The following is a 27,620-nucleotide window of genomic DNA, read 5'->3' on the forward strand; positions in this document are numbered from 1 at the left end:
TCCGAGGAGACGGACGAATATTATAACTTATTTATTTTTATATAATGGCCTCCATAAATTTTCTTGTATCTAGTTACATCGCGTTTCTTCTCATTGTACGTATCGTATCGGCAATTGCTTCCGTGATAAATTCCTAGTCTCAATCCTGCGCCACGTTTACACATTGTTGACGCATTGTAAATCCCCTTTCTCTTACAGTACTATTTGCATCAAACTTGCTCCTCTTCTGAGACGGACATCTTTTATAGGATATCACCGCAAGCTACTGCTATGAGTATTGCTTTTCTTTCACGCGTGTTTGCAGATATTTTTGTCCGTCGCGGGAATAAGCTTATTGCATTAGTGCCCGGACATTTCACCAGATACATGAAGCATGCTAAATCGCGTTGATGCGGATTTTAAGAGGAAAGGAAAGAAAGTCGGAGGGTACGGAAATCTACATGTAAAATATTCGGTACTTTGGAAATTGGCACAAATCGTCTCCTGCGAGTATTTGCCGGTCTATCAAGACTTCACTCAAATGCTCAAAAAGGCAACAATGTATGTCTCCGATTATCCCTTCAAAAACCTCCGACGATGGACTTTCGCCATCTACAAATAGAGTAATCTCTTTACCATACGAGCATCTATGGTTTTGGAAGGACAGGGAATTTTGCCTAATCCTTCGGGAGCTATTAAGTAGCAAGGTTGCATCTGCTCCGAGGCCGGGACCAATTGTCAAAATCCGCACATGGCATTGCGGAGGTGAAGAATACAACAGACTTAAATGTATGTATGTGCGTATTTTGTGGTTCTGCCGAAATTCAATTCCCACTGTAGAAGCCGTTGCGCCCAGAAGCGGAGCAGGATCAATTATATAGAACAACTTCTTCCGAAGATCTCACGAGCCGATATTCGAAGAACTCGTGCAGTATACGTAAGCTGTGGACGCTGGAGAAATGATAATCGACTTCGAGCGATTTGTTAATGACCGCCTGCAGACGTACCATCCTTTATGCACTTCCCACTCAAGGGGTATATAAACTAGAAAGTCAACCTCCTCTACGGAGCCCATTTAGCTACATAAATGAGAAGCGTGACACGCTCGTTGTTCTGGAGTACATACGCGCCAGATAGTTGTATGGTAAGCAATCTAAACAGTCGATTCTTCGCAAAACACACGCGTGTCCTAAGAGGACACTCGCTGACCAAACAGGCGGATAATTGCCACGGACAGCAGCCTCGTATGTCTCGGCTCACTTACATCTAGCAGAGTCGGAGTCGACGTACCTTCGCTCTTGTATTGAACCTGGAATACGGTCAATCGCGCTGTCTCAGAGGCCGCATGGTCTCAAGGCTCGATGATTCAGGTGCCTCGTGGTCCAAGGAGTCCAAAAAAGTGGTTCTAGCGCGGTCATGGGTAAACCTTGGCAAGATGAGATGCAGAGCATTACTTTTAGACGATGGGAGGCAAACTTACCAGGACAGTCCCTCCAGCTTGGCGCAACATTATATGTGTGCGATTCTGGACTCCAGAATTTGTTTGGGAAAGTTGGCACAGCCGATGCATCGAAAGAGGTAGAACGGAACGGGGAAGACGTACGTCTCCTTTTAACCATGAAGTGCCATATGACGAGTATTCATTACGAAGGCGAAGCGGCTTGCGATGGTCAGGACGTATCAACGCAGATTCCAGCCTCCTGACCTGCAACTCTTCAAGAGTACGTCACTCGACCATCTCCTCGAGGTCCGGAGGTCCGTCCGATGAGAACCCCAAGCTGCATGGGGATTTTGACAGATGGTTGAAAATGATACGCCCTCCTGCTGGTGTTCAGCTGATGCCAGATCAACGTTACATTCAACCAGTACAACGCTATAAGCGAACCGTAAGCTCGTCTAGCAAAGGTTCAGGCACTAGCACCCTACGTACCGAATGAACGTCGTGCAAACTTGGTCTCGGTGTTAGCAACTTTTCGTCCTAACGCCGTTTCTGGCCGTCCGGCGCGTCGCACCTCTAGCCCGTGCGTCACAAGCACCGAGGTACCTGGATGGAACGACAAGGGACGCAATAGATCAGCGCATGGAATCTAGTTCAGCAAAACGTCCGCTACTCACCTTCATGACTGAAGGGTCTAATATGAGTATCCCCATTCCCAAGACTGCTTGCTCGCGGAAGAAAATGTCTGGTTTCGAGTGGGCTGCTGACAGACGCCGCGCTCCCAAAGCTCCCAGCGACTCGTAGGAGCAAGGAGCAGCCTCGGAATGAAGCGGAGCACGGTGGGTACACCATCAATACACCACCCGCTGATAGCCTTGTAGACTTTGAAGGGTGGCAGATGATACGACAATGCCTGAGCCCTGTTGTAGAATATTATGACGCAGGAACTGTAGAAGGAACATATTCGGTTAAACTTTGTTTAAACAAATAATGAGCTGTATTGAAAGGAGCGTCAACTCGTCCGCCTCCTCGTTCACGATGATTCAACTGATAATTCAGAAGGAAGCACGCTCCACCAAGGATTATAGATATGCAATGCGGCGATGCATCGATATAATGAGTGGATCTGTGTGGATTGAAACGTTCAGAATATTAATATAATTGTAATGAAGATGGACCAAGGAAGACGGAAGGACAAACCTTCGCACCCGGATACAATATCTAAGATACGGCACGTTCGCTTGTAAATCAGTTCTGTCTCATGTTTCCCTCGTGAAGAGGTCAGCGTAGGGGGATGAAAAAGAGGATGGAGGAAGGGAGAAAAATTTGCTCGTTTCTTCATCTGCATTCATAAGGATAGACCACAAAGGAGCAGGCTAGAACGGCGTGTCAACTGCAAGGCGGTAAAAGTCAGATAGACAAAAATGCAGTATGGGCTCGGAGACTAATCGCCGTGCGCTTTGTAATTTGCATTTATCGCGGGCATTGCGCCGCTTTCCCTTACTTTCCACCCTTGTGGAATGACCATCGACAAGGCTTTTTGTGTTGATATCGTCTTGGAGGTTGTTATGGTATATATGCGAAAGCGTCCGCTCGAATGGAAGTTGCCCTTAACGCTGGAATTGCCATTAGGAACATGGCGGTGTTATTGCTTTCATCAGACACCTCGCGATGTGAAAACAAAATTGAGCGAAATTTGTGTTGTTTCTTTTCCTGGAAGGCCTTGTTGTAAGCGGAAGTTCATACTCACGCGGACAATACGTATGACATCCATCTCTTCGTTGTGTGCTGGAAACATAGAAAGGACCACACATCTTCAGAAGAGGCTGTCAGTGAGAAAATATATTAATTAAACACTGTAATCTCCTAGTTCAAATCACAACTTTGAACGTGCTCAGGGCTCGACGATCTTCAGGAGAAAGTGGCCGGTAGCTACGAGATGCAGAGCCATGCGCAGACGGAAGATGACGAACCGCAGTATCCATCGGATTAGCACGAGACAGAGTGCCGGGTGAGGATGAATGCAGGGAGAAATGATCTGAAGGAGCAAGTGGCGCAATAGTGGAGAGCCTCGGAAGAGTAGCGGAATCATGACTATTCGCTCGAGTTGATCGAACAGTAGAGGAGGACGGTGGCCACGGGTGCCTTTCGTCCATTGTACGACGGTCGTACTGCGGACCTGAGGTAGGACTATTGACTGGGTAGAAGTCCTTCAGTGCAGATTGCTGCATTGGACTTGAGACTGCGAAATCGTCACCGCCATACAAACTAGAGCCTGCTGAATAGTCGTCGTCACCATCAACGTCGGCATGGTTAGCCTCCGATCTCTTGACTAACCCCTTCGCGGAGAAAAAAATTCCGTCGGGGATACGAATACGGCGAAGGTATTCAAAGTTCTCAATAACCGGAAGACGAGTATAATCCGTTCCCTGAGTTACTTTTGAGTTGGAAAAACCAACAGCGCAAGCAAAGATCCATACCGAGAAGTATGCGACAATGTGCCATTTGCGAGGGGACTGTTGGCTGGACAAATAGACTTGGGTTGAGTAGGTCTGCTTCGTAAGACCGTTGGGCTTAGCCGGACGGTCTTGACGTCTAGTAGGAACGTTCGGAACTGGGTGGCCAGCATTGCGACTTGCCCTGTTAGCGAAAAGAGTTGAGGCAATCATGTGTACTTGCTCAAGAGGGATAAGTACCTTCGAGCAGCTTTCGCCTGTTTTTCTTCCTCGGTTGTTTCCACTTTCTCTTCATAGAAGAGATATTCGCCCTTCATGCGACTCTGGGACCTATATACATGAATGTAAGACGACCGTTATACAAAGATGTGATTGTGGCTCTGTGTACCATCGCCGTCCGTCAGTCCAGCGCTCAAGTCCGCCCTTGTGCTCAGCCTCCTCCCAGACAAAGACATTGCCTGAGCAAAGCTGATCTCGTTCTTCCGAAGTGAGGCGACGTTTGATAAGAGGGAGTAGCCCAAGCCGAACAGCCTCAAACACTACGTGAGCATCATGAGCATCTCGGAGATCTGTAGCTGGATTGGTTAATAGGAAGGACGTCGGCTTAGACGACACCTACGTAAAGAGGGATGGGTAGTATATCCTAAGCCAGTTGAATTCTGCATTTTGCGACTGTCCAGAGGGAACGAGCCACAAATGACTGCTCTTAAATATGACGGAGCGTTAACCATCTTACATATGTAGATGTAGCCGGCGGAGAAAGTGGAGAACCGGCCTGAATAGAACACTTGGGAATGAATGGCAGAATCAATCTGGAAGCTGGAAAAATAAGCACCGGATCGCCGGACTCTTTAGGAAGGACAACGTCGAACTGTTTATAAGTACAGACGCACTTGTCCTCCGGCTCGAGGTCGACAAAAGAGATGGAGTGGTACAAACCACGCTTCACGCACATGATCAGCGTAAGTTGGCTTAGGTCTGCTCAAGGTGAGAGCGTAGGGACGAGAACTTGGCGCGTCATGCGCAGTCGTGCTCCGAGTTTCCTCCCGCACGATCACCTTCAAAGCCGCCGTTGGCAGAGTCAGGGCAGAAGTATTTGCGGTGCGCTCACCCCGGACTTAGATGTCCGGCATTTGGCGAAGAGAAGTGACGAATCGTGGAGATGTTGCGATTGGTAGGCTACTCAAAGATCAGACTCAGACTCCGAAGGCGCTTTATCAAATCGCATTCAATACTCGCCGTTCTTGGCCATAGTTAGTCACGGAAGACACCGGACGGAAGACAAACAGGTGGCGGAGAACTGCGATATATCAAGTATGATGTCTCAAAATGGAGTGCGGAAATAGCGCCATTCGGCATTCGCTCCCGCGAAATCCGTTTCCAAGCTAAGAGGGTGTTATTGCCTGTAATTAAGTTCATGTCAGCGCAGGTCTTATCTGATGAAATCCGATTGCACCTTCCCAAACGCACTTGATGGAGCCATTGGACAGTTGCAATGGATTAAAGTGAGTGCTCGTGGCTGTGAATGACTTAAACAGGACTTACGGCAATCCCTTCTGATGAACTCACGGATCCACGCGTTCCTCTGGCGCACTCGATCTGAGCTTATCTAGGCTGAACGCTCGTTTTATGATTTGACTTCATGGAGGCAGTAAATAGAGACGTCTGTTTAGTTTTCATTCCGGTCCTATAATCAGTTCATCAAATGGTTGTCTGGACGCAGAAATGAAACCCGATTGCAATTTGCAATGGAAGCTCTCGTTGCGTATATCATTTACTGGCTCGTTTCCATCTTCTTCTCTTTTGACGGGAAGTCGATGAAGATGTTGGTGACAGATTCCGGGCGTTGTTTCGCCGGCACAGTAGCCTTGGCCCTACATCGTGTTAGCCTCAAAACAAGAAGCAACGAGAAACTTCGCGTCAGGAAGGACCCTGCAACGAGTCGGCGGATAATAAACGCTCAAGTGCATGAAGTGCGTCTTCCTGTTCCTCTGCGATTTCATAGAAGAAAGTTGAGGTGCTGGGGTGCCGCCTTGACCACAATTCGTGAGAGAACGTTGCTTCTTAATGGCAATTTTTTGTGGAACATCGATAAAAAGTCACCGAGAGCCTTAGACTGAAATAAGCCGTTAGATTTCCACTAGGCCTGGCACAAATAATTTGGTGGCACTAGTCGAATTCGCGGTATACCGTAATCAGAGGGTTGTGACTCGCAGAAGAACGTCTTCAATTTCGGTCCTAAAACTTTCCAGATAGTCGTGTCGGAAATCTTGAGTTGTTATACCGAACTTACTGCGGCTCACAGTGGCACGCATTATCCTAAGGGCCTAGAGCACACCCAAGTCGTCCATCCGAATGAGTCATACTGAGTCATTCTCCGGAAGAACTCAAATAGCCACTGCACTAATATTCACCCATGAGAGTGCGTCGTTAATCTCGGACTTATCGTAGTAAAGAACGACTTCTTCAGGTCCATGTCCGTATTTTGGCCAATCTTCCCCCCTTTGTATCTAGAACCTTGATCAATGCATCACACTACTTGCAACACTTTGATTGTATTATCGAACTGTGGCCGAGAAGCAGAGAACTAACCTTGGTTACGGAAGTCACTATACGTGTGCTTCGTGAGGTCCACGATGGAACCCCATTATCTAGCTTGATTGCACTCTCGAAATGCAGGCAGAGAACCTTCGGAATCAAAGTTTGCACGAGTCTCGACACGAATGAGAGCGGCTGTGACGCGCTGACCGTGTCTGACATGGTGAAAGGAAAGACCGTGTGCAGTACTAGTAGTAGTACATGCGTGGTGGACGTCAGGGCCTGGGAGGTGGAATCGGATGACACGATGCCTTACTCTGGATGTGCATCATAGTCCTATTGATCAGACGATTCTAGGCCTTCCGTGTAATTTGGTGAGTGGGGCTTGGGAAGGGCTACAATTTTGTGCAACTTACGCGCAGCCTACAGAGTCAACTTGCCACCATAGTTATAAATACTCCATTCATTCGAACATGGGTTCGCTACTCACCATCCGCGCTTCTGGGCTGCACCAGCAAATTCTACGCTACTTGTTTCATTTGGTTTCCCAGCTGAGAATGGCGAGGACGTGTCGAACCATGTCTCGATCACCATAGAGAACTGACATTATTGTCAGTCATCCAAACAAGCAGTAATAAACCTAGAAAGTTTATAATTCATGGTCATGGCAATGAGGTTCACACAAGTTTGGTTGATCAAGAAAGTCTCGATAACGCCCATTCAATATGTTTGACGCGTTATGTGACTATATTTGGGGCTGTTTGTACTGATTTGTCCACCATTCGGAAGCAGTTACAATTAACGTCCACAGGGTATGGTCTATACAGGAGAATGCAATAATTACAAGATGCTACGAGCCGCCTGCTCTCGGTGATAACCTTGGAGAACTGCTGTGGCTCCTTGACCCCTCCTTTCGAGTATTCTGGAGGTGACCATTTTGGACAGTCTTCTCTACGGATCGTAACCGCGTGCGTTCATCTGCATCGCTAAAATCATCATCCGTTTCCTCTGGTTCTTCCCGCAGTCGGCGTAGACCTACTGCTTCCCGCCCAGGTTCTTCGAGTTCACCATCTTCTTCAAAAGCACTGTACAGTGTAGATGTTTGGTGCCGATACAAACTGCTGTGCCGGCCAAAGCCAGCGGAATGGGGTGCACCATCTGGACGATAGCCTCCTATGTTTCCTGATGCGGTCCCATTCCACCCGTCCATCGAAAGTCGGCCTGAAATACTTAGTCTGGGATTTAGCAACCCGTTCTCGAGAATAGAATCGTGACCGCGCGGGGGCTCGGGTATTCGGCTTAAGTTTAGAAGGTGTACTCCAAGGAAAGTGATTGCGAAGCCACTTAACAGGGATACTGTCGTGATGCCGTCCGTCGTGTTGAGTCCTTGAAAGAGAATGAGAGAGGCGACAAGTGTTGCGGTGGAAAAGCCGACATAGTACATCGGATTTACGCTATGTATAAAGCAATCAGTTATGGGAATCGGGTAACTTGTCTTTGACTTACACATTAGTTGAGAAACTGTCAAGAGCCTTATTGAAGTAGTTCATCTGCACCATGATGCAAACAACAACAATGATAGCAAAGACATATGTGCTTGGATGTGTAAATTGGTTATTCCCGCTAAATGTTAGCTTCAAAGCCACGCCGAATCCTTTGATGGACATGACGGAGACTGAGCCAACAAGTGAGCAGACAGATATGTAGACCAACGGATTCTTTCGTCCGTATTTCGGTGCGACGGCGTAGATCACGACAAGCGTAAAAATCAGGACGGTCAGAACATATAATAGAAATCCTTTGATCGCAAAGATCAGAAGTTTAAATAGGTTGAAATTAAGTGTATAGATCTCACCGGGTTGCACGGCATAATGCAGAATCTCATCCACCGTCTGTACCTCCTTGTCTGCAGGTGCGTGTAGTACAATTATAAGGGAGCCTATTAAGCAAAGTGTGCAACCGACACGACCAACATGCCCTAACTCTTCCTTCAACAGAAGCGATGCCAGCACCGCTCTGAACAACGGTTAGAATCAGTCAACAAGATACAACAAGTCGGCAGACTCGCCCTATAAGAACACTGAGCGCTCCAAGGGGGGTAACCAGGATAGGAGGAGCAAATAAATATGCCGCAAAATTTGCAACTGAGGAAGGCCAGTAAGTCATCTATCGACCAAAGCGTAGCACATGCCCCACCTTCACCAATCACCACTTCGCAGGAAACAATCAGTTAGCACTAGAGGAGGTCCTGTAATGTTGTGATACATACTGGTCGACATGCCGGCCCACCATATAGGGTTCTTTAAGTATGAATGATCGTCTGAGGCATTTGCATATTCCGAATTCTTGACAGCGTCGTTGAGTCCCTAAGTACGTAGAAAGCGATGAGTACACAGTCAGACCTGCCAATAGACTGTCGACCTTTTTCGTGATGATGAAGCTCGTTCCTATGGCTAGCGAACTCGATAAAGCCAGCGCAAGGCCAATGTACTTGTCCTCCACCATCGTTGACTATTCCGGGAGGTTGGTTACAGACGTTGCTGCCAGTCAGGTCAAGAGCATGCTTAATCGTGGCAGCAGGCAGCGATGATGATCGTATATGGGTATCGTTACCCACGCTTTTATTTTAGACCTTATTTGAGATATTTCTGCTGCGAATTTGCTGCTTTGCACTCGGAAGCAAAGCAATGTCTTACTGACGCACAAAAAAAGTACAAAGTTAGGAAGTATAATAAAGTAGAAAGTAAATTGCAACTCGGCCTAATATTAATGAGACTCCTAATGTCCTGTGACACAAAGGCTGCATATCAAACGCAAGAAGATCTAAGTGCTTTTTGAGTCTAACACATTCTGTTACTATACGCTCTGTATTGTATGCCAGCTAGTTCTGCGACTGCCTTTTGTTCAAGAAGTTGAAGGATGTCCTAAACATTCACATATACTCAGTTGTAACGGCATCGTGTTCTATTGTTTCTGGTCATAGCCTTACTCTAGAAGATACCCATCAAAGGCCGAACACTAAAGTCTAGCTTAGATGCCAGACTTTAGTTCAGAAGGTCGGTCTGGTATCCATGACGCAAAGATATTCTCTCTGATCATTGTCACAAACAATATCTGCCTAACTAATTACAAAGTAAGAGCCTGTAAAGGCAGAGACATCTGGAAACTCTTCACGTTAGATTATTAAGAACATGTGAATCAAGACGTCCTGCTAACACAAATTAAATTCACAATAAATATGTCCTGTACTTGCACTGTAAGTTAAAAAATCCATGATGAATAAATGATTCGGGCCGGGATCGAACCGGCGATCGCCTGTGTGCATTATGTAAGACAGGCGTCATAACCACTAGACCACCGAACCTAAATGTAAGACTGGAACAAAATAATTATAATCTGACAAAGATAATGCACGTGATTTTTTGACAACTTTGTTTCTTTTTATATCACTTTCGCGCATTTCCCATCCCATGCTTGCTCGCATTTCCTGCAGATCTCGCCTCGCTGAGTTAATCACGCATCGTCTAGCGTCAATCCAGACTTTAATCTTGAAGGCTCGGCTGTCACAGGGAATGGCAGTATCTCAGACAGTTGATACAACGGAGAGATTAGCTGCACTCAGAAGCATCCTCGCAAGCAGGTCTCCTCCCATAGATGCGTTTGTAGTTCCGAGTGAGGATGCACGTGTGTAGCAGAATAAATGCGTTGCAGGATAAAATAATTGACTGCTAAGGCTATCTTTACAACAGATTTTAGCGAGTTTCCTTCCCGCAGCGACGCACGGAGGGCTTTCATTTCTGGATTCGATGGATCTGCTGGTATCACGTTCAGTGCCCCTCTTTCAGTTGAGTACAGACTAAGAGATTTCAAAGGTTGTGCCATTGTAACCAGTTCGGATGCCTACTTATTCACGGATGGTCGTTATTTCTTACAAGCCTCAAAGCAACTTGACAAGTAAGGTATCAGATATCCCAAGTACAGGTTCTCAATAAAGGATAAACTCAGGAACTGGACTTTAATGAAGACAGGCCTTCCAGGTCAGAATCACTAATACTTATTGCTACTTGAACGTGATTTTGAAAACGTGACAGGCGTGCCTACGTGGCAAGAATTCCTTTCCGATGTGAGTAGTTCCACTTAATCTCAGGTTCACAACAAGAGCAACATGCATGACAGAATATCTGTTATATGCGCTTCTACCCCGTACAGCGTTCCTGTCCTTCTGTCAGGCAATGACTGCCGAGTAGAGTGATATGGTCTCAACTCTCTCAGGTGCAAAGTCATGCCTGGCCAGTCAATATCATCCGTTTTCATGAAGAATTACTCATAAATATGATCGTCAGAAACTGGAAAAGGAAAGGCATATTGGCATTGACCCCACCCTCATTTCAGCTGGTTAGCATACATTCTCATTATGGAGAACACCACGCTGACTGTGATCCAGCCGACGCGCAAACTTTACGGAAATCTCTCGAGCAAAGGAACTCTGACCTCGTACCGATCAATAAGAACCCAGTAGACGACGTATGGGGCTCCAACAGGCCCCCGCGAGTCAAGAATAAAGTATACCCTCTCGAGGTCAAGTATTCTGGTGAGTCAACAAAATATGCGCGCCAGGCCAATCATTAATGTCGTCTCAGGTCGGTCCTTGGAAGATAAGATTGCGGACCTTAGAGAAAAGATTCAGAAAAAGAATGCAGCTGGGATGGTCGTAAATATGCTTGATGAGGTGGCTTGGCTTGTCAACCTCAGGGGAGCTGATATTGATTACAACCCCGGTAAGACGAACAAGACAAATACTATTAAATATTTTCATTTGATGATATATTCTCTAGTCTTTTTCGCATATGTCGTCTTGACCCTGGACAAAACAGTGCTTTTCATTGATAAAGCGCAGGTTGGCGATGACGTTCGAGACCATCTTGGCAGCAGCGTCGAGCTCCAGCCGTATGAGTCGATTTTCGACTACTTGAAGGAGCTAAGCTCTACTCTGAACTTGAACGCGGAAAAGGTTGGTCAATTCTTTCATTCGAGCTGACAACATCCCTAATTCGCGCGCGTTACGTACAGCGGTTCCTACTTAGTCAAAACGCGAGCCTAGCAATAGCGAACGCCATTGGACAAGTGGGTTTACCCCTTTAACTGAAACATCATTCTGGTTACGAGATTTTGGCAGGATAATTTCACCATCGCACCTTCGTTAGTTGCGGAAGTCAAGGCCATAAAGAACGACACGGAGCTCGCGGGTTTCCGCCAATGTCATATTCGGGATGGCTCGGCACTGGTTCGCTACTTGGCATGGTTAGAAGAGCAATTGAATTCTGGTGCGAGCTTTACAGAAAGCCAAGTTGCCGACAAGCTTGAGGAATTCCGATCGTAAGCCCTTCCTGCCCTTCCTGCCCGCATCGCGTTCCTATACTCAACAAACGACTTATCAGGGAACTTCAATACTTCAAGGGGTTATCGTTCCCTACTATAAGTGCCGCTGGTCCTAACGCCGGTAAGAGCCGTGTATTGCTCCTCTTGCCTTTCGTAGTCCTTATACCCATCGAAGCCGTCATCCATTACCTGCCGGAACGGGATACTTGCTCGGCAGTCAGGAAAGATCAGGTTAGTCACATTTACGTTATTATACGTCCTTATTACTGACATGTGATTAGGTATATTTGTGTGATTCAGGAGGTAAGCGACGTCTTGTTCCGATAATCTCGTGTTACTAAATACCGTGCATCAGCCCAGTTTCTTGACGGCACGACGGACGTAACGAGGACATGGGTAGGTCTAACCAATCGTTATGCGCTTCTCGCATCTGATCGTCCTCACCCGACTTACACCAGCACTTCGGAACTCCTACCGACGAAGAAAAGAGGGCATACACGCGCGTTCTGCAAGGTCACATTGCACTTGACACCCTAGTCTTCCCGAATGGTACTACAGGTGAGCATCGATATCCCACAGCCATCTCATCTAAATGAACTAATGTCAAATCGGTAGGATTCATCATGTAAAGCCAAACCAGTTTCCTGTTATGGCTTGCCTTCTAAGCAAATCTTCCTAGCGATGCGATGGCACGGAGACCATTATGGCAAGACGGGCTTGGTAAGTATTATGTCCTTTGAAACATAGTACTTCGTTCAAACTAACGCTTTGTTGTTTCCATTTCATAAGACTACAGGTATACGACCTCTTCCCATAGAAAAGAACTATATTCTTGACTTGCCGCATTAAGGCATGGCACAGGACACGGCGTCGGACACTTCCTAAACGTACACGAAGGTCCACACGGAATCGGCGTGCGCATAGGTCTGTCTGCTTCGCTCATATTCCTTAACGCAGCCCACAATACTCTTTACTGAAATTGCGACGCAAAACAGCGTACAACAACACTCCACTTAAGGCTGGTATGATCGTCACTAACGGTACAGCATTTCGCACTATTGAATTGATCATGCACCAAATGCTTAAACGTATGCACCATTTGACAGAACCTGGATACTACGAAGACGGTCACTTCGGCATCCGCACTGAGAACGTACTCATAGTACGCGAGGCAAAGACACCAAACGACTTCGGGTCCAAGGGATATCTATGCTTCGAGAACGTCACAATGGTACGTTTCCCTTCCTCCCTACCCCCATTCCTCCCTAGTTTCACTCATCTCGTCTCCCGCCCCTTTTCTTCCTTCTCTACATCAGCCTTATCGAATGCATGTTGATTCCGCTCTTTCCTTTCACAGTGCCCCATCCAGACGAAACTAATCGCACAAGAACTACTCACACCAGCAGAACGCACATGGGTCAACAAATACCACGAGGAAATCTGCCAGAAACTCAGCCCACTGCTTGCGAACGATACTCGTGCCTTGGCATGGCTCGAACGCGAATGCACAGCGATATGAAGTTTGATTTTTGATTAAGTAGCAGGAAACATGCTCGTATGGGTATTGAAAGTAATCAAGAAAGACGTTTATTAAAACCCAAAAATACAAGAGTGGCGTAATAGGGAACAGGAAAATAAACAATCTATGAAACACATTTTCGCAACTTGTTTTTGTTTCACATAAATAACAGTTTAAAGAAGAAACAACGATCTTAAGCCTAAGGATACATCGAGAAAATGGCCATCGACTTCATCTTATCAACCCAAAGTGGGTTGTCTCCCGCTTCCTGCAACAAGTCACGCACAAAGTTAAGAAGAAAAAAAAATCACTTCATTCATGGATTAAAAACTAAAGATACTCACTAAATACCCAATTATCCTCTCTTCATCCATTAACAAACCAGTATACAAACTGTCATCTCCTTCAATCGTATATTCAACACAAGGTAACTCGCCCGTCACCTCCCCTTTCCTGAAGTATTGCCTGAAGACTTTTGGCGTCTTGTCCCGTACGCGGACAGACGTCCGCCGAAGATAGGTGTTGTTGTCGTCGTTGATCACGCTTGGGAATGGTGCAGGGGTAGCAATAGGATTATTATTAGGGTGGAAAGGCACGTGCATGGGAGGGGTTTCTTGCCAATCTAAAGACAGTTCGTCTGGAGTGACGGGATCGACTAGTGGGTCCCCAATATCCGGAAATGGTATCACATCTGGGGAGTCCTCATCGTCTGTAGTGCTCTCGTCGGTGTCTTCGCGAGCATTTTGAGACGCTTCTACATGTCCTGCAGTAGCCTGAATTTCCGCCTGACCCAGTCCCTGATCCACATAGTAATCTTCTGCATCGATTGATGGACCGGCGCCTTCCACTTCCGCCATTTCAGCCGAAGCAGACACCTCGAATACATCCCTATCCATCGCCTCATCAGGTTCTCCAGGTTCAGACAAGTCTACATCTTCGTCTTCAGAGTCTTCCTCCAGTTCCCCATGTCTGCTATCAACATGCACACCCACCCCCTTCGCCATAGCCTTCCTCACCTCGTACGGATTAAAATCCCTAACAACGATGGTAGGGCGCCAGGGATTCGTCTGAGAAAGCCCAGCGAAGACTTGCCGCTGTCCCGCAGTAGTCGTTACCCATTCCACCGCGTCGTCCTCAAGTCGCCAACGGGTCACGTTCGGCCCCCAGTCCTCCCACCTCACGACAGGGACAGCATCTTCGCCTACTTCAGGACACCACCCACTCAATGCAGCGGCCTTGCGCTCCTCAAAGACTTCCAGCGCGAGCCGCGCAAGCGTCGAACGATGCACGATAAGGTTCGCCGAGGGGCCAAAGGGCATACCATGAGTATCTTCGTTCATAACGATAAAGTTGAAGGATATAATCGCGCGGAGTGGGTCAGCAGAGATCCCATGTCGAGCTGCACCCCACGATTTTCTTCGTACGTTGCCTCCACCAGGATCTTCAGTCGGAGTACATCCTCCCGGGTTCAGTGGATCTGGGGTCGATGAGGTAGGATTTGGATCGCTGCGACATGACGCACTACGTAGGTGGAATCCTTCGACGAGATCCGGTAGTTGAAGTCTTCGTAGCCAACACACCCTTTCAGAACCGTCTGGTGCTGGGAATATGTGGATAAGGTCAAGCGAGCTGTCTTCCATATTCGGCATAACAAAGAGGGATGGTGTGACAAAGGCTAGACTACAATAAGTTTCATCATCGTATTCCTGATGCTAACATGAAAAAGACGCTCAGATTGGTATAGGGTATTGAAAGGGAATATACAAGACGTACGTGGATAAGTTTCCCTGTTTGCCAGTTAAAGACGTACAGGTCCTCGACGACATTACGAACAACAGCTCTAGGAAAAGTCAGCATAATAATGAGATACTTTCCTGCAACCTCCATGATTGGGGAGGGTCGACGGTAAGATGCCGGTTTTTCTGCGATTGGCAATATTGGTTCCTTTGCTAATGGATGTAGCGACTTGCTTGAAAACTGATACAAATTGGCTTTTATTACTTGCATACTGGGTGTGATAGGTCAGTTAAGGGTAGTACTTCAGGGACTTCCGCTCTTTATACGGATGGTGATAATCAATGCATTTGAAGCTCGTCGCATGGAATTGATTATGAATTTTCGTGTAAAGAGCGCGATAAACGGAAGAAAATGCAAACTCACTCTTCTGCATTAGCGGAATCTGCATCATAGCTTTTTATAGAATAACTAACGAGCACGAAAAGGTCGTACTCCTTGAGAGCGAGGCTAAAGTCCGCAATGTCACCATTGTCACCATCAAAGATGAAGGTCTCCCAACGAACGTCCGAGTGTGGCAGTTCCACTAGTGCACCGTCTGGCAACCGATTGACGCTGTCCTCCAGCACGATGCCCTCACCTCGACGGGAGACCTCTCGCAGGTCTAGCGTGTGAGCGATTTTCTCTTGACCGAATTCTCCGTATGCGAAGACGCCTGCAGACAGATCGTATATGCTGACCTGGGCCGGGCAAGGAAGATCAAGATGCCTGGCGTTCTTGCGGAGGTCGAGCTGGCGCCAGCGGTCCTCGCGCATCCTCAAGTATTCCAGACGGAGAGCTATAGGCAATGCAGGTTCTGTAGCGTTGTCGTCGCCGTCGCCGTCGCCGTCGTTTGTGTATTTGGATTTGTAGGGGGCATCGAGAGACAGATCAATGCATCCTGCGGCGTCTAGTTGGGCGATGTACTGGAGACGGGTCGAGGATTCGAAGAACCTTTTTGCGCAGCGGTTTACAGCGGCGAACGTGAGAAGATCACGGGCCCCGAGGGATGAGAGGATGATCAGCAGGATCTCCTCTGGCAGGTCGAAGAGGGGCATGTTGTGGGTGGCACTGGCAAAGCACGTACCCTCTGTTACTGTATGCGTTTTGTCGTGGTCACGCATGACTCAGCGTGTCACTGCTGTGTATTGGACTCGAGCAGTCGATTAGTCTACCTTCTACTCCATTTCGAAGTGAAGCACTGTACAAATTTATGGCCGCGAAAACGTATGCAAACTGTATCCTCTTTGGCTTAGGGTTATGCTCATCCGCACTGCAGAGCTCAAAAAATTTTGTGGGCCGACGAAGTCGACGAACTTGGTGCGCTTACAGCATCCCTTCTACAAATCATTGCTCGATCTCATTTCTCCTCGCACAGAACATCCGCGCCTCCCAAAACCTGAGGAATCTGTCGACGAAAATGGCATCATCACCGTCGTCGAGTACTCTGTCAACGACGAGGGCAAGAAAGTAAAAGTGCGTGTATTTGGATTACAGCGCCGTTGATGCTGTGCCTCATATAGAGCTGTGTAACTCAAGATAACAAAACGAATAAGGCGTACAGTGCAGAAGACGGTGGTACAGCATGCCGTCGCAGAACGCAAGAACTGGGCAAAGTTTGGACAGGAGAAGGGAAATAAACCTGGGCCCGATCGAGCGACGACTACTGTTGGGGAGAACGTCGTATTGAAAATTAGCGCTGGCAACAAGGTACGCTGCTGCATTCACACTTCGCTTGTATAGCAGACGCTCATCGCATTTACTGCAGTCATCCGAACCCGAGCCGACACCTGAGGAGAACATTAGAGCGAGCCTTGCAAAGGCGGGCGCTGGAGCTGTACGCTGTCGAATATGCAAGCGGGATCACTTTACGGCGAGATGTCCTCTCAAGGACTCCTTCGCAGGCCTTGAGGCTGTATCCCCAGCTGGATTGGGTACGTTTCTCTTGTCGTATCGAGGTGTAACAGACTTGAATTCGCTAACGCCACGCACAGAAACTCCACCTGGAGACGAAGAAGTCCCCGCCCCTGCCGCGCCTACGGGTGGAAAATACGTGCCTCCTTCGATGCGCGCTGGTGCCGCCGGGCGAGGCGAGGCGATGGGCCGGATTGGGGGCTCTCGGGATGACCTGCCGACGTTGCGTGTGACGAATGTGTCGGACGACACGACAGACCAGGACCTGCGGGAATTGTTCAGCGTGTTCGGACGTGTTGTGCGCGTGTTTGTCGGAAAAGATCGTGAGACGGGGCAAAGCAAGGGCTTCGCGTTTGTCAGCTTTGAGGACCGAGCTGTTGCGGAGGTTGCGATGGGTAAAATGCACGGATGGGGCTACGATAGCCTGATTTTGAATGTCCAATGGGCAAAGCCGCGTAAGTTGTTCTTTCTTGTGAACTCTTTTTCTGTGTGGACTGAACATCATATTTTTACAGAACCTCGGGACTCACGGCTGTAGATTTATTGTGTTGTCTGAGTGTATTTCTCTACTCTGCAATGTGATGTACATGTATGGCATGTGTGGTATAGAAGAGACTTGTCCATCAAGGCCGAGTGCTTGTCTCGCCGTTTGAGCGGGACGAGTGTCGGTCTGGACGAGGAACAGGCCAAGACAGAGCGGCGTTCCGTCTGCATCCGGCTTGTGTCATCCGCCGAGAATGTGGGATACTCACGGAAAATTCATAATTAAAGTGCAAAAAATTGGGTGAAAGTGGCAATCTAGCAGGTACATGGAAGACCAACAGACAGTAATGAAAAGCAATAGTTCTTACTCGCCTTAGCGGATGGCCAAGGAATAGTGACAAGAAATGAAGTGCTGAGCGGCGATAGAGCGAGTGTCCGGACAACGGAACCAGCCTCTCACACATAAATCCATGTCCACTCGCTCCCCAGTCCCCTAGCTAGCATTCCGCTCCCCCTCTCTCCTCCAGCCTCTCAGTCGCCCATGAACAACGCCGACACAAAGCCAGACACCTCCTCGAGGGCGTCAACCCTCCCAGAGCCCGCCGTCGCAAGCACTAGTAAGGAGGTCCAGCGGGCCCGAATGCCATGGAAAGATTATCTCATGCAAAATGTCGACCCGCTCCAGTCCACCTCCCCTCTCGCTGCATTCTGCTTCATGACTGGTTTTATGTACGCATATTAATTCAATCATATTTCGTAGTTTAGTAGCTCATGAGATTGTGTACGTTTCAGTGACTCCATTTCGTTCACTGCTGTCTTTGTCTGGTGTGGCTTCCAGACTGGTAACACAGTCCAGGTATGTCTTGCATTTGTTCGTTTACATTATGCTCATCGTCAAACCGATTACCTTAGCTTGCACTCGCACTCGCCAGGTTATTCTCTCCAGGAAACACCGACTTCCAATTCCAAATGGCTGACCGTCAAGCTCTCGTCTCATTGGTCACTTTCCTCGGAGGCGCCTCCCTAGGACGCATAGGTGACAAAATGGGGTCCAACACCCGCGCCTGGCTGTTCCTCGGGACCTTCATCCAGGCTCTCTTCACCATGGCCGCAGCCATCACAGTCTGGCAAGGCGGGCAGGGCTCCATTGCAGGCTTCCGTGGCGAACCCGCATGGACGAACGCACTCTCCTTCATCGCTCTCGGATTCGCAAGTGCCAGTATAGGGTTACAAGGCATCATGGGCAAGCGTGTTAACTCGCAGTTCGCTACGACCGTCGTGCTCACCACCGTCTGGTGCGAGCTCCTCTCCGACCCGAAGCTCTTCCGGAAAGGTTTCGTCATTACGCGCGATCACAAATTCATTGCTGTCTTCGCGTTGTTCGTCGGTGGGTTCGTCGGGAGGGCGATTCTGGACCAGATTGGGAGTGCGGGTGCGTTTGGAGTTGGGACGGGCATTCGGGTACTTATTGCTCTTGGATGGTTGTTTGTCCCTGCAAAGCGTGAAAAGTAGGGTCAAAATTTGACTGTTTAGAGAGATTCAGAGAACAATCATGCATTTCTTGCATTGTATGGCTTTCATGATAGACTATTACATAGAGTTGCAATTATTTTCTTTGGCCTTGGCAATTGCCGTAGTGCATTTCCTGTACCGAGTAATAAAAATAAATTTCTGGTGAAATTGAATATGAAAGGAGTGACGTGGTTCCCACGGGGCGCGTCTTGTAACTTGTTACTTGCCTGCAACCGACCAGCTCCTTAGCTGCTAACTGTAATCCATCATGGCCGACGCCGCCTTCAAGGACGTCCCAGAGCTCTTCGAGGTTCGTACTATCTTATTCCTATTCGGCGTGTGCTGATAGCGCAACAGAATGAGCTCGGCGAGGTCCTTATGGCGCGTACAGAAACGCTAGGTGTGTACTCGACACGTCTCGTCATACTCAAGCAGACCTCTCATTACATGACAATATGAAGCTACCTTTCGTGAACTAGGTCCTCCAGATTTATGTCACGTCGTCAAATCTACGGGAAGAAGTGGGCAGAAAGATGTTCGTCTTTCCTCAACAACATCTCAATTGCAATGTTTATTGATGCTGTCTATCGTAGCTCGGTTCATACCATTACGTCTCTGGCGTCGACGCTTCCTCGTCTGCTTCTCTTGCGGCGTATATTAACTCGTTGACATACTCGATTGACGATAACTCGACCTGGTTCTCGAAGAGTACAGCTTGGAAGGTTAGGAGTGGGTGCTACTGGTGCGTTTCCCTCTCCATCTCTGTGCCCTTGAATGTCACTATCTTACACTTTCATGGGGATTCTCGTGGAATTCTAGCTGCTTCAATGCTTTCTCGCGTGTGGACGTCCGTGTGGATGTCAAGATCCCAGGAGGAGTGCTGGCATACGTGATAGACCTGCGTGGAGAAAGGTACAGTATCTTTCCGACCTTGCCTCTAGGCGTAATCTACAGACAAAGAATACTGACCATGGTGACTGTACAGACACGACACGACTCCTGAGATATGGCAAGAGACCTATCTCTCCGCCCTACTTCGTGCAATTCTCTATGGAGATGATCCGACGTTCTGGTTAGAAGCATATCGGCGACTAGACCCTCTCACAACACGAGAAGGAGAAATTCGGTTCTTAGAGGCTGCTGAAGCTTTGTTTGCTCAAGGTACGGAAGTTGCCTCAGTTGCACGCAGTTTCCTGAAAGATCAGTGTGTTGACTCGTGTATCTAGGTTGGCAAGTTGGATCGGATCCTGAGATCCAGGTTGCCAGTGTCGTTTCGAATCACTTAACAGCAGGCATCATGAAGTATTTCGGGGACAGCTTCCGACTTCAGCAGGCCGCGAACTTGTTCGAGAAAGTTTCTGTTCATGAACCAGAGGTTTCGTCGCTACTAGCCAAGAGCTACATCGGTATGAGTATGTTGCGTTCTTCATCTGTCGTTTTCGTGCATCATACTGAATATGAATCGTCTAGATGAGGAGGTGAAGGCAGTACAGATCATGGCAAACGCACTCCGTGACAACCCTCAGTCATACACTCTTTTACATGCTCAATGTGACTTTCTACGATCAAAGGGTAAATACGACTGGGCGCTCAAGCTTGCCAGGCAGGCAGTGAATTGCGCACCAAGCGAGTTTGTAACTTGGGAGAAACTCACCATGATCTATACAGAGCTTGGGCAGTATGATTCAGTACGTATACCTGGCACTTCCACGGAGAAACTGATTGATTGGTTTCAAATAGGCATTACTAACATTGAACTCATGTCCAATGTTCACCTACAATGGGCGAGATGCTCATCGAAACATCACTCCGGCGCGGATAAACCTGCCCTATAAGCCTGCAATCGCTGACATCCTGCCCGAGCGACACAAGACGGAAGATGACGAGGCAGATACTGCCTTGCAACGACTTCCTGCGCCGGGGTTGAAGGGTACATGGGCACGTGCCTATGCATTGTTAACGAAGCTCGTATCGAAGATCGGATGGGACGAGTTGTTGAAGACGCGCAGTGCCGTGTTCGTGATGGAGGAAGAGTATCGAATGCAGAAGGCGCAGTCGGATATGAGGGTTGTGACGAAGGAGGAAACTGGGAAGGAGACAGTTATACATGAGGACGGGACGGTTGCTCCTTCGTCTTCTAAGCTCGGAGCAGACGACGATGCGTCGACTCGCGGAGTTGTATCACCGGCCTCTGAGGACGATGAAGAAGGGAATGATGAGGCGAGTGTGGATGGAGATGCGCCAGCCACGACGGAGGGACAGGCGAAATCGGACTTGAACGTGGGCGAAATTCCAATGATCAAGATCTCGACAGAGTCGGACCGTGAGCGTGAGCACGAGTCAATGCGAGAAATGAATGGTGCGGAGAAGAAGGAACAGAGTAATGGCCAAGCTGGCCATGCAGCAGGGTCGAGTGTTGAACGACCGGTACAAGCTGCAAGCGGCGAAAACAACGACGCCGACGGCGATGTTGCTTCAAGTATGACGGCTGTTAGCGGCTCTGGGAGTATGCAAGATGGCTTCTCCTTCAGCAACAAACGACTCTGCGAACGTTGGTTAGACAACCTCTTCATGGTGCTTTACGAAGACCTCCGGATCTGGACTATCTTCCGTGCTGAGGTTGCGCATTTCAAAACGCAGCATGTTGCATATCGAAAGACCGGATTGGAATGGGAGATTCTGGGCGAGCTTGGATCAAGGCTGCATCATCGTGAAGAGGCGAAAGAGTGTTTCCAGAGATGTTTGGAAAGCAATCGGTACTCTGTGAAGCCATGGTTGAGGCTAATGGAGATGTATGCGGAGGAAGGAGATTTGACAAGGACGTTGCAGACGGCGATTCGAGTCGCTGCGTACGCACATAACGAATATGCAGAGTCTTCGGTGCGTGGCTTTTCTTCTCTATTGTTATCTCCATTTATTTATCCGCAACTTGCATGTAGTATCCGACGACGATCGCCCATCAATTGTTCAAACTCGGACGAATCCACGGACACGGGAAGATCTCGTATACGTTGCTGAGCATGGGCTTGCCCGATCCGATTATGAAGGTGATGGAGGGTTATCTAAACTACGGACAGGTCTTCCAGGTCGAAGGGTATGATTTCTAATTTACATACCAAAAAGTCCTCTGAGAGGGCATGTTTCGTGATTGAGCGGTGTTGTTTCGTTCGTATGTGCCAGTTCTGCTACTAGCTAGTGTTAGTTATTTGCGTATACCTTTTTATCATTGCAGTCGCGACTATTTTCCTCTTGATTCATACGGTAATTATTATTTTCGAAATAGACTTGATAACGTCATCGAGGGTGCATATGTTAATATGATATTACATAATGAGCTAGACCGGATAGCGCAGATCGTTTGTTTGCAGCGAGTCAGCAGTTCTCTGAGTGTTACTGTATTGGCCACCATTCACCCCGTTCCCCCTTCCCTCTCTCTTGTACCCTCACCACTACCGTAAAACCAGCCTTCACTCGACTAACTTTATTCTCGCCAATAATACAATACAGTTTGATCAGCCCCGCCTATCATGAGCTCCGTATCGATCTCACCTGCCCTTTCTCGTCCCCGCTCGCCGCCTTATGGCCGACTTCCCCCACCCTCAATTAGCCCATCGAGCAGGAGGGAGAGGGAGAGGGAGGAAAGGCTCATTAATGCCTTCGAGGCGGAGGAGGAAAGGATTATTAATGTGCTTTCGAGGAAACTTGAGCAGGTACGTCTTGGGCGTTTATGAAACAAGGCGCAAGAGATGGTTTACTGACGAAATTGTCTTTGAAACCTTACTTCAATGACATTGAACTTCTGGGTGGTCTGAATGCGTGAACTCTGCTTTCTATCGATGCATCTTGGATTGCGTGCTTTGTGCCTTGGGCGCTGGGATGTCGGTTGCTGTCCTGTCATGGATAAATAATTGTGGCTACGGCTGCAATATGTTGGATGACAACGGGACAACATATGCACTACAAACTCATTTCGGACATGTCAAATACAGCTCCGGGAGGAAAAGATAAGTCTCGAGCGGCTACATGAGGAAGAGGAGGAGGCACGGGTGAACCGGCTTGCAAGGGAACTTGCTGTGCTTCGTGTCCGACAGCATCGGGCTCAGCAGTCGCAATCTCAGCCTCAGGCGAATGGGACGTATGCGGAGGATGGGAGTGTTGCCGGCTCATCTTCGGGGATATCTACGATACCTGCTGGTATTGGTAACGGCACATTAGCGGTGAATGGATTGGGCCCACCGGATCCGAGTGCGGAGGTTTTGCTGAACGCACTGAAGAAGGAGAATGAGAATTTGCGATCGCGGTTGGGGGCTGTGGAGAGGGATTATGTGCGGTTGACGAGGTTGAATGAGGTGTATAGGGAGGAATTGATTCAGCATCGGCGGCGGGTGCGTATACATGATTGTGTTATTGGCGCTTATTGACTAATTGTTTGGATTTTGAGTATAGTTGGGCATTTCTGTGGATAATCTAATAGGTCTTTCTAGTGCTTCGGATCCGTATTCACAACCAACGCATCGACGGGGATCTTCTACAGCTTCAACATCCTCCAGCTCTCCAACAGCATCCATGGTTGCTCTCCCAACCATGCAAGCTCGTCCTTCTTCTACCACACACAGTGTTCCGATTCCGCGTCCCTCAGCTACGAGTAATTCTCGCCGCGCACATGCTGTGGTTACACCTGCTTCCATTCCAGAAAGTCCGACATCAGCCTCGTCCATTGACTCTCCTTCCCCTGTTCCCTCGCCTTACCTTGACTTGTCTCCAGTATTGAGTGCACTACCTGCAAGTTATGCAAGCGGGGCAACAAACTTGACGACTCCGCCGAGTAGTGCATCACTAAGAGACACACCACCTGCACCTTACGGTACACCGGGTGCGAGCTCAGCAGTCGTGGGGTTGAGTTATCCGAGTGTCCCACCACCTAGTTTGTCGAGTTCATTGGGTTCGCCAGTTGTTATGACGCATATGCCATCTCCCGGACATTCACATTCTGGATCTGGGTCTGGATCAGGAGGAGGGGGAATTGGCTTTCCACATGAAAGACGGTACAGCCAGGGAAGCAGGAGGACGAGTGTGGAACGTGGGGCGCGGATTGCGGAAACAGGGAGTCTGGTGAGGAGTCGGGCGGGGAGCACGGCATCACAGCCCAGTGGGAATACGGAACATGGGACAGGCGCCTTCGTGCCTTCGCTGGATGAGACGCGCGAGTAACGAGTGCTTCCCTTGACTCGCGCAGTTGGGCACGATGCTGCGCGACTGGGTAGATGGACACTCATGGACTGTCAGAGCGACTCAGACAAGTAGCTGGCCAAATATTTGGCAATAGGACAGCCAAGAAGGATCTCTTGCGCCATCGTGTTTCATGCCAGTAACCATGCATCTTCATCTCATGCTAATATATCTCGCTTTTTGGCTTTCGGACATGTATACTATTTTTCTCTCCAAGCGCTTGACGATAGGTGTACAGCACAGACCTACCGTTCGTGCTCTGGTTGCTCTTTGTCCAGTGCTAAATAAAGGGACAATAGATACACGTGCTGGGGCTGAACACATGTGGACCCTGATCTTCGTGCTTCTCGCGGCTCCAATTGGGGCAAGTACACCGCGCGGCTGTCCAGGGCCCTGACTCTCTTTTCGTCGACCGACTGTAACGCCTCTGCACCTATCAAGCATATATTTCTCTCAAAAATACGTGATAAAGCCTGCTAAAATATTCAGACATAAAGACGTTCCCGTTCATTGATTTCCAGCAGATTAACGACGATGTCGAGGTGGTGGGCCACAAGATTAAAAAATAAGACGCCCACCACGCGTGACGTCACGGCGCACGAGACCGGCTGCGACGCGTGAGCGTGCGATGACTCGAAAGGGTATATAAAGCCGCCTTTTCTCTCTCCGCTCACTTTGATGTTGACCATATTTTTTTTCTGTGTCTGTGTATAGCGATTATGCGCTCATCCGCGCTCTCACCGCGGTGTTAATAAGATCAAGATATCATCAGCAATGGACTACCAACAATACTGTGAGCTGCAGCAACAGCAACTCCGATCCGCCCAACTTCAAACGCAACATCAACTACAGCAGCCGGAACAGCAAGGGCAAGGGCAAGGGCAAGCACAAGGTCAAGGTCAAGCACAAGAAGCGCAGGAAGGAGGTCTCCTTTCTGCAACTCAGCAAGGTCAGTTACAAGTTCTTCCTCAAGCGCAAACACCTGCGTTGGACTTTGTCGCGCCACCTCCACCCTCGCCTTGGGACGCGCCTCGTGGAACGCCGCTCGGGACGCCAGTACAAGCCTGCGAGGACGCACAATTTCTGGAGGCTATGGCGGCGGCGTTTGGGATCTCTCGACGCGATGCCCAAAGTCTGATACCGCCGATCACGACTCTTGAGATGGCAGAGGCTCATCATGCAAGTGCGAACAACACGAGCGGAGAGGCGCCGACACCAACGTCTACGACCTCAATGAGTGCTGCAACACCTGCTTCAACCATCGGGGATATGGCAACTCCCTTTGCGACGCCGACTGAACTGGAAAAGGGCGAGACGACGCATGAGAGTCAAACTCAAACTCAAATGCAAGTCCAGACTCAGATGCAAGCGCAACAATACCAGCCACCGCAAGTTATTCAGCTTGTTGAACGTCCGCCACGACGTCCGAGGGCGCAAGCGCGTCAGCAGAGTGCGCAAGGACAAGTGAAAGCGCAAGGACAGCGTAAGGAGCGACTTCAAGTATCATTGCAAGGTTCCTCAAGCACCTCTCCCGTTGAACAAAATCAAGCTCAAAACCAGGCGCAACTTGTTACGACTGCCCCTTCTCCTACTCAATGGTATGATATGCATGCACTCGCTGCCTCGCATTCACGTGTTGGAGCGGGAGCGGGTGCTGTTTCGAGTGCAGGATCAAAAGCCAATAACAACGTATCAAAATTGCAAAAGGCACGACAGGCAGCACATCCTTACGCAAATCCACGCCAGAATCAGCGGAGAACCGTCTCTGGTCCTGCTGCAGTAGGCACCGTTGCGCAATCGGATATGGCTGCACCAGGTCATGTATCCAGGTGCGTCGTTGTTGCCCTACATCCTAGGTCGGCCGCTTACTTCAATACATACATCCTTCCTTCGTTTCCTTTGAAATGAAGCCCGTCTGCATCTGTCCCTTCACAATCTCCGGTGTCCACGACTCGATCGACATTGAACGTACCTACTTCAACATCCCCTCAAGCACCCGTTCCCCGATATCTTGTCCGTACAGACGTACACTATGACATATTGAGCAACACCCTTACCGCCATGCTCGAGCTTCCTGGTGTTCCGCGTGCAGCGATACGCATTGCACTAGGTGATGACGTACGCTCTGGAACGAAGATGCTTATCGTTCGTGGGCGAATGCGGAGAGTTACATTTCCTTTGCTTAACAAGGATGGGAATAAAATTGTAGATGGAGCGGAGGGAAGTGAGGACAACGGTTATGTGGTTAAGGAGCGGAAATGCGGAGAGTTTAAGAGGGTGTTGGTCGTACCAACGGAGACTAAGGTTAGTATCATCCTTTCTCTATTTATCTGTCTGGATCAACAATATTCTTCTGGATGCTCTTATGCTGACATTCGACTTCTGTTGGCCTCTTTTAAAGCCCGAAGATATACGAGTCTCGATGCAGGATGGGATTCTGTTCTTGCGATATCCAGCTGGAGAGCAGGACATCTTGCTTGCTAGTTCGTCTCAGAAACAAGAGCAGGCTCATAATGCCCAACCACATACTCCAGCTGGATCAACGCACTCGGGAAGTGGGTCTGGCACATCAACTCCAAAAACGAGCATAAACCAGCGCGGTGCCAGACTAGTTACCTTCCAGTCTGGCGTAACGCACTCCGAGGTCGGCTCTTCCTCGGCCTCAACCCCAAACTCCAGACCAGTAGTCAATGGCCACATACAAACTTATTCGCCGAATCGTGGACCCGATGCTGCTTCTTGAATCGTCTTTCCCTCCTACAGCGTGTTCTATCTAGCTTGTCTCCTTCATCTCTCATCGTCCGGTTCTTATTGTTTCTTGCTGCTTGTGTTTTCTATATCCGATTTCGCATTCATTGTACCATCGCACTTACTCTCGCATTCGTCTCCATCTGTACATGTCTCTGCATTCATCCTTGGTTAATCATCCAATTGTCAAGGTTCAGTACCATAACTTATGCCTCGGCCAATGCCAATCCACTCAGCCGACATATTCTCATCATACGGTTATCCATTCGTCTGCTAATATTTAACTTCAGTGACCTTTTTAGTCTCTTGTATTGCATTTGGTTCCCCTATACCATGTTCACAGGTTTTTAGTACCAGTCCTTGCTTGGCGCCTTTTGTTCTTTCTTCTCTCGTCTGTGGGATAATCGTAATTTCTCCAGCATTTTTTTGGCTTTCGTGTTGCTGTATATCCTTGTCGAGCCCTTTTATCCTTGTCTTTCCGCTCCCTAGTCCTGGCGTAACGCCCGCCCTGTCCTGACCTGCTACCCTCCTGATTTTTTGTGTATATATAATTTGTTTACTTGGCTAGATTCTACTTACTCGAAACATCCACTCCTTCCTCAAGGCCTATTGCTTCTGGCTTAGACTTACTGTACTTTTTCTATGGCTCCTG

General features: G+C 48.6%; 9 protein-coding genes and 1 non-coding gene across 10 annotated transcripts; 6 read left to right on the forward strand and 4 right to left on the reverse strand.

Annotated features, from left to right (window-relative positions):
- Window positions 1-3,283: 3,283 nt before the first annotated feature.
- On the reverse strand, window positions 3,284-4,678 carry FOMMEDRAFT_145033 (uncharacterized protein). Its single transcript, XM_007263598.1, has 5 exons — window positions 4,493-4,678; window positions 4,262-4,442; window positions 4,114-4,203; window positions 3,898-4,057; window positions 3,284-3,846 (listed from the first exon to the last, which is right to left on the reverse strand). The coding sequence occupies exons 1-5, from the start codon at window positions 4,602-4,604 to the stop codon at window positions 3,289-3,291; spliced, it is 1,101 nt and encodes a 366-aa protein (XP_007263660.1). The 5' UTR covers window positions 4,605-4,678; the 3' UTR covers window positions 3,284-3,288.
- Window positions 4,679-4,963: 285 nt separating this feature from the next.
- On the reverse strand, window positions 4,964-5,747 carry FOMMEDRAFT_165917 (uncharacterized protein; the record flags this gene model as incomplete). The annotated part of the gene is made up of 3 exons (XM_007263599.1): window positions 4,964-5,052; window positions 5,113-5,258; window positions 5,443-5,747. A coding segment is annotated over one exon (198 nt), but the record flags the coding sequence as incomplete, so codon positions are not given.
- Window positions 5,748-7,261: 1,514 nt separating this feature from the next.
- FOMMEDRAFT_132020 (DUF803-domain-containing protein) lies at window positions 7,262-8,916 on the reverse strand (the record flags this gene model as incomplete). The annotated part of the gene is made up of 6 exons (XM_007263600.1): window positions 7,262-7,865; window positions 7,918-8,209; window positions 8,267-8,427; window positions 8,480-8,555; window positions 8,681-8,777; window positions 8,833-8,916. 6 exons carry the CDS (start codon window positions 8,914-8,916, stop codon window positions 7,262-7,264), a joined length of 1,314 nt encoding a protein of 437 aa, XP_007263662.1.
- A 779-nt stretch (window positions 8,917-9,695) lies between these two features.
- Window positions 9,696-9,775, reverse strand: FOMMEDRAFT_t21. The gene has a single exon. It is a non-coding gene; the product is annotated as a tRNA-Val (tRNA).
- Window positions 9,776-9,901: 126 nt separating this feature from the next.
- Window positions 9,902-15,576, forward strand: FOMMEDRAFT_138950 (Creatinase/aminopeptidase). The gene is made up of 26 exons (XM_007263601.1): window positions 9,902-10,095; window positions 10,161-10,229; window positions 10,284-10,365; window positions 10,417-10,448; window positions 10,503-10,534; window positions 10,755-10,806; window positions 10,856-11,002; window positions 11,052-11,189; window positions 11,247-11,422; window positions 11,482-11,535; window positions 11,588-11,787; window positions 11,850-11,911; window positions 11,966-12,021; window positions 12,072-12,093; window positions 12,146-12,186; window positions 12,249-12,348; window positions 12,406-12,415; window positions 12,470-12,510; window positions 12,580-12,586; window positions 12,641-12,714; window positions 12,786-12,830; window positions 12,897-13,021; window positions 13,148-13,577; window positions 13,654-15,021; window positions 15,083-15,317; window positions 15,470-15,576. Exons 1-23 carry the CDS (start codon window positions 9,984-9,986, stop codon window positions 13,307-13,309), a joined length of 1,839 nt encoding a protein of 612 aa, XP_007263663.1. The 5' UTR covers window positions 9,902-9,983; the 3' UTR covers window positions 13,310-13,577; window positions 13,654-15,021; window positions 15,083-15,317; window positions 15,470-15,576.
- FOMMEDRAFT_132022 (translation initiation factor eIF3g) lies at window positions 15,566-17,534 on the forward strand (the record flags this gene model as incomplete). The annotated part of the gene is made up of 7 exons (XM_007263602.1): window positions 15,566-15,576; window positions 16,362-16,402; window positions 16,461-16,558; window positions 16,622-16,792; window positions 16,851-17,016; window positions 17,092-17,451; window positions 17,512-17,534. 7 exons carry the CDS (start codon window positions 15,566-15,568, stop codon window positions 17,532-17,534), a joined length of 870 nt encoding a protein of 289 aa, XP_007263664.1.
- A 266-nt stretch (window positions 17,535-17,800) lies between these two features.
- On the forward strand, window positions 17,801-19,148 carry FOMMEDRAFT_17813 (uncharacterized protein). Its single transcript, XM_007263603.1, has 3 exons — window positions 17,801-18,208; window positions 18,272-18,335; window positions 18,392-19,148. The coding sequence occupies exons 1-3, from the start codon at window positions 18,021-18,023 to the stop codon at window positions 18,989-18,991; spliced, it is 852 nt and encodes a 283-aa protein (XP_007263665.1). The 5' UTR covers window positions 17,801-18,020; the 3' UTR covers window positions 18,992-19,148.
- A 111-nt stretch (window positions 19,149-19,259) lies between these two features.
- On the forward strand, window positions 19,260-22,283 carry FOMMEDRAFT_103596 (chaps-domain-containing protein; the record flags this gene model as incomplete). Its single annotated transcript, XM_007263604.1, has 10 exons — window positions 19,260-19,301; window positions 19,349-19,391; window positions 19,453-19,526; window positions 19,585-19,733; window positions 19,811-19,903; window positions 19,977-20,152; window positions 20,218-20,403; window positions 20,462-20,679; window positions 20,732-21,871; window positions 21,931-22,283. 10 exons carry the CDS (start codon window positions 19,260-19,262, stop codon window positions 22,096-22,098), a joined length of 2,289 nt encoding a protein of 762 aa, XP_007263666.1. The 3' UTR covers window positions 22,099-22,283.
- A 171-nt stretch (window positions 22,284-22,454) lies between these two features.
- Window positions 22,455-24,547, forward strand: FOMMEDRAFT_17814 (uncharacterized protein). Its single transcript, XM_007263605.1, has 3 exons — window positions 22,455-22,701; window positions 22,981-23,376; window positions 23,438-24,547. Exons 1-3 carry the CDS (start codon window positions 22,519-22,521, stop codon window positions 24,200-24,202), a joined length of 1,344 nt encoding a protein of 447 aa, XP_007263667.1. The 5' UTR covers window positions 22,455-22,518; the 3' UTR covers window positions 24,203-24,547.
- Window positions 24,548-26,134: 1,587 nt separating this feature from the next.
- Window positions 26,135-26,963, forward strand: FOMMEDRAFT_77793 (uncharacterized protein; the record flags this gene model as incomplete). The annotated part of the gene is made up of 2 exons (XM_007263606.1): window positions 26,135-26,524; window positions 26,622-26,963. Coding segments are annotated over 2 exons (732 nt in total), but the record flags the coding sequence as incomplete, so codon positions are not given.
- Window positions 26,964-27,620: the final 657 nt, after the last annotated feature.

The sequence above is a fragment of the Fomitiporia mediterranea genome, assembly GCF_000271605.1.
Source record: "Fomitiporia mediterranea MF3/22 unplaced genomic scaffold FOMMEscaffold_3, whole genome shotgun sequence".
NCBI lineage: Eukaryota > Fungi > Basidiomycota > Agaricomycetes > Hymenochaetales > Hymenochaetaceae > Fomitiporia > Fomitiporia mediterranea.

What these genes read in the sequence shown, in the direction of transcription:
- FOMMEDRAFT_145033 (XM_007263598.1), bottom strand. Translation starts at nt 4,604, where the DNA reads ATGGTTAACGCTCCGTCATATTTAAGAGCAGTCATTTGTGGCTCGTTC. An exon ending in TGGACTGACGGACGGCGATG is followed by an intron (nt 4,204 to 4,261) that starts GTACACAGAGCC and finishes TCATGTATATAG; the next exon opens with GTCCCAGAGTCGCATGAAGG. An exon ending in ACATTGTCGCATACTTCTCG is followed by an intron (nt 3,847 to 3,897) that starts GTATGGATCTTT and finishes AAAGTAACTCAG; the next exon opens with GGAACGGATTATACTCGTCT.
- FOMMEDRAFT_138950 (XM_007263601.1), top strand. Translation starts at nt 9,984, where the DNA reads ATGGCAGTATCTCAGACAGTTGATACAACGGAGAGATTAGCTGCACTC. An exon ending in GGCAAGAATTCCTTTCCGAT is followed by an intron (nt 10,535 to 10,754) that starts GTGAGTAGTTCC and finishes TATGATCGTCAG; the next exon opens with AAACTGGAAAAGGAAAGGCA. An exon ending in TGGTATGATCGTCACTAACG is followed by an intron (nt 12,831 to 12,896) that starts GTACAGCATTTC and finishes ACCATTTGACAG; the next exon opens with AACCTGGATACTACGAAGAC.
- FOMMEDRAFT_17813 (XM_007263603.1), top strand. Translation starts at nt 18,021, where the DNA reads ATGAACAACGCCGACACAAAGCCAGACACCTCCTCGAGGGCGTCAACC. An exon ending in TGCTTCATGACTGGTTTTAT is followed by an intron (nt 18,209 to 18,271) that starts GTACGCATATTA and finishes TGTACGTTTCAG; the next exon opens with TGACTCCATTTCGTTCACTG. An exon ending in AGACTGGTAACACAGTCCAG is followed by an intron (nt 18,336 to 18,391) that starts GTATGTCTTGCA and finishes CGATTACCTTAG; the next exon opens with CTTGCACTCGCACTCGCCAG.
- FOMMEDRAFT_17814 (XM_007263605.1), top strand. Translation starts at nt 22,519, where the DNA reads ATGAGCTCCGTATCGATCTCACCTGCCCTTTCTCGTCCCCGCTCGCCG. An exon ending in TTTCGAGGAAACTTGAGCAG is followed by an intron (nt 22,702 to 22,980) that starts GTACGTCTTGGG and finishes TGTCAAATACAG; the next exon opens with CTCCGGGAGGAAAAGATAAG. An exon ending in TGATTCAGCATCGGCGGCGG is followed by an intron (nt 23,377 to 23,437) that starts GTGCGTATACAT and finishes TTTTGAGTATAG; the next exon opens with TTGGGCATTTCTGTGGATAA.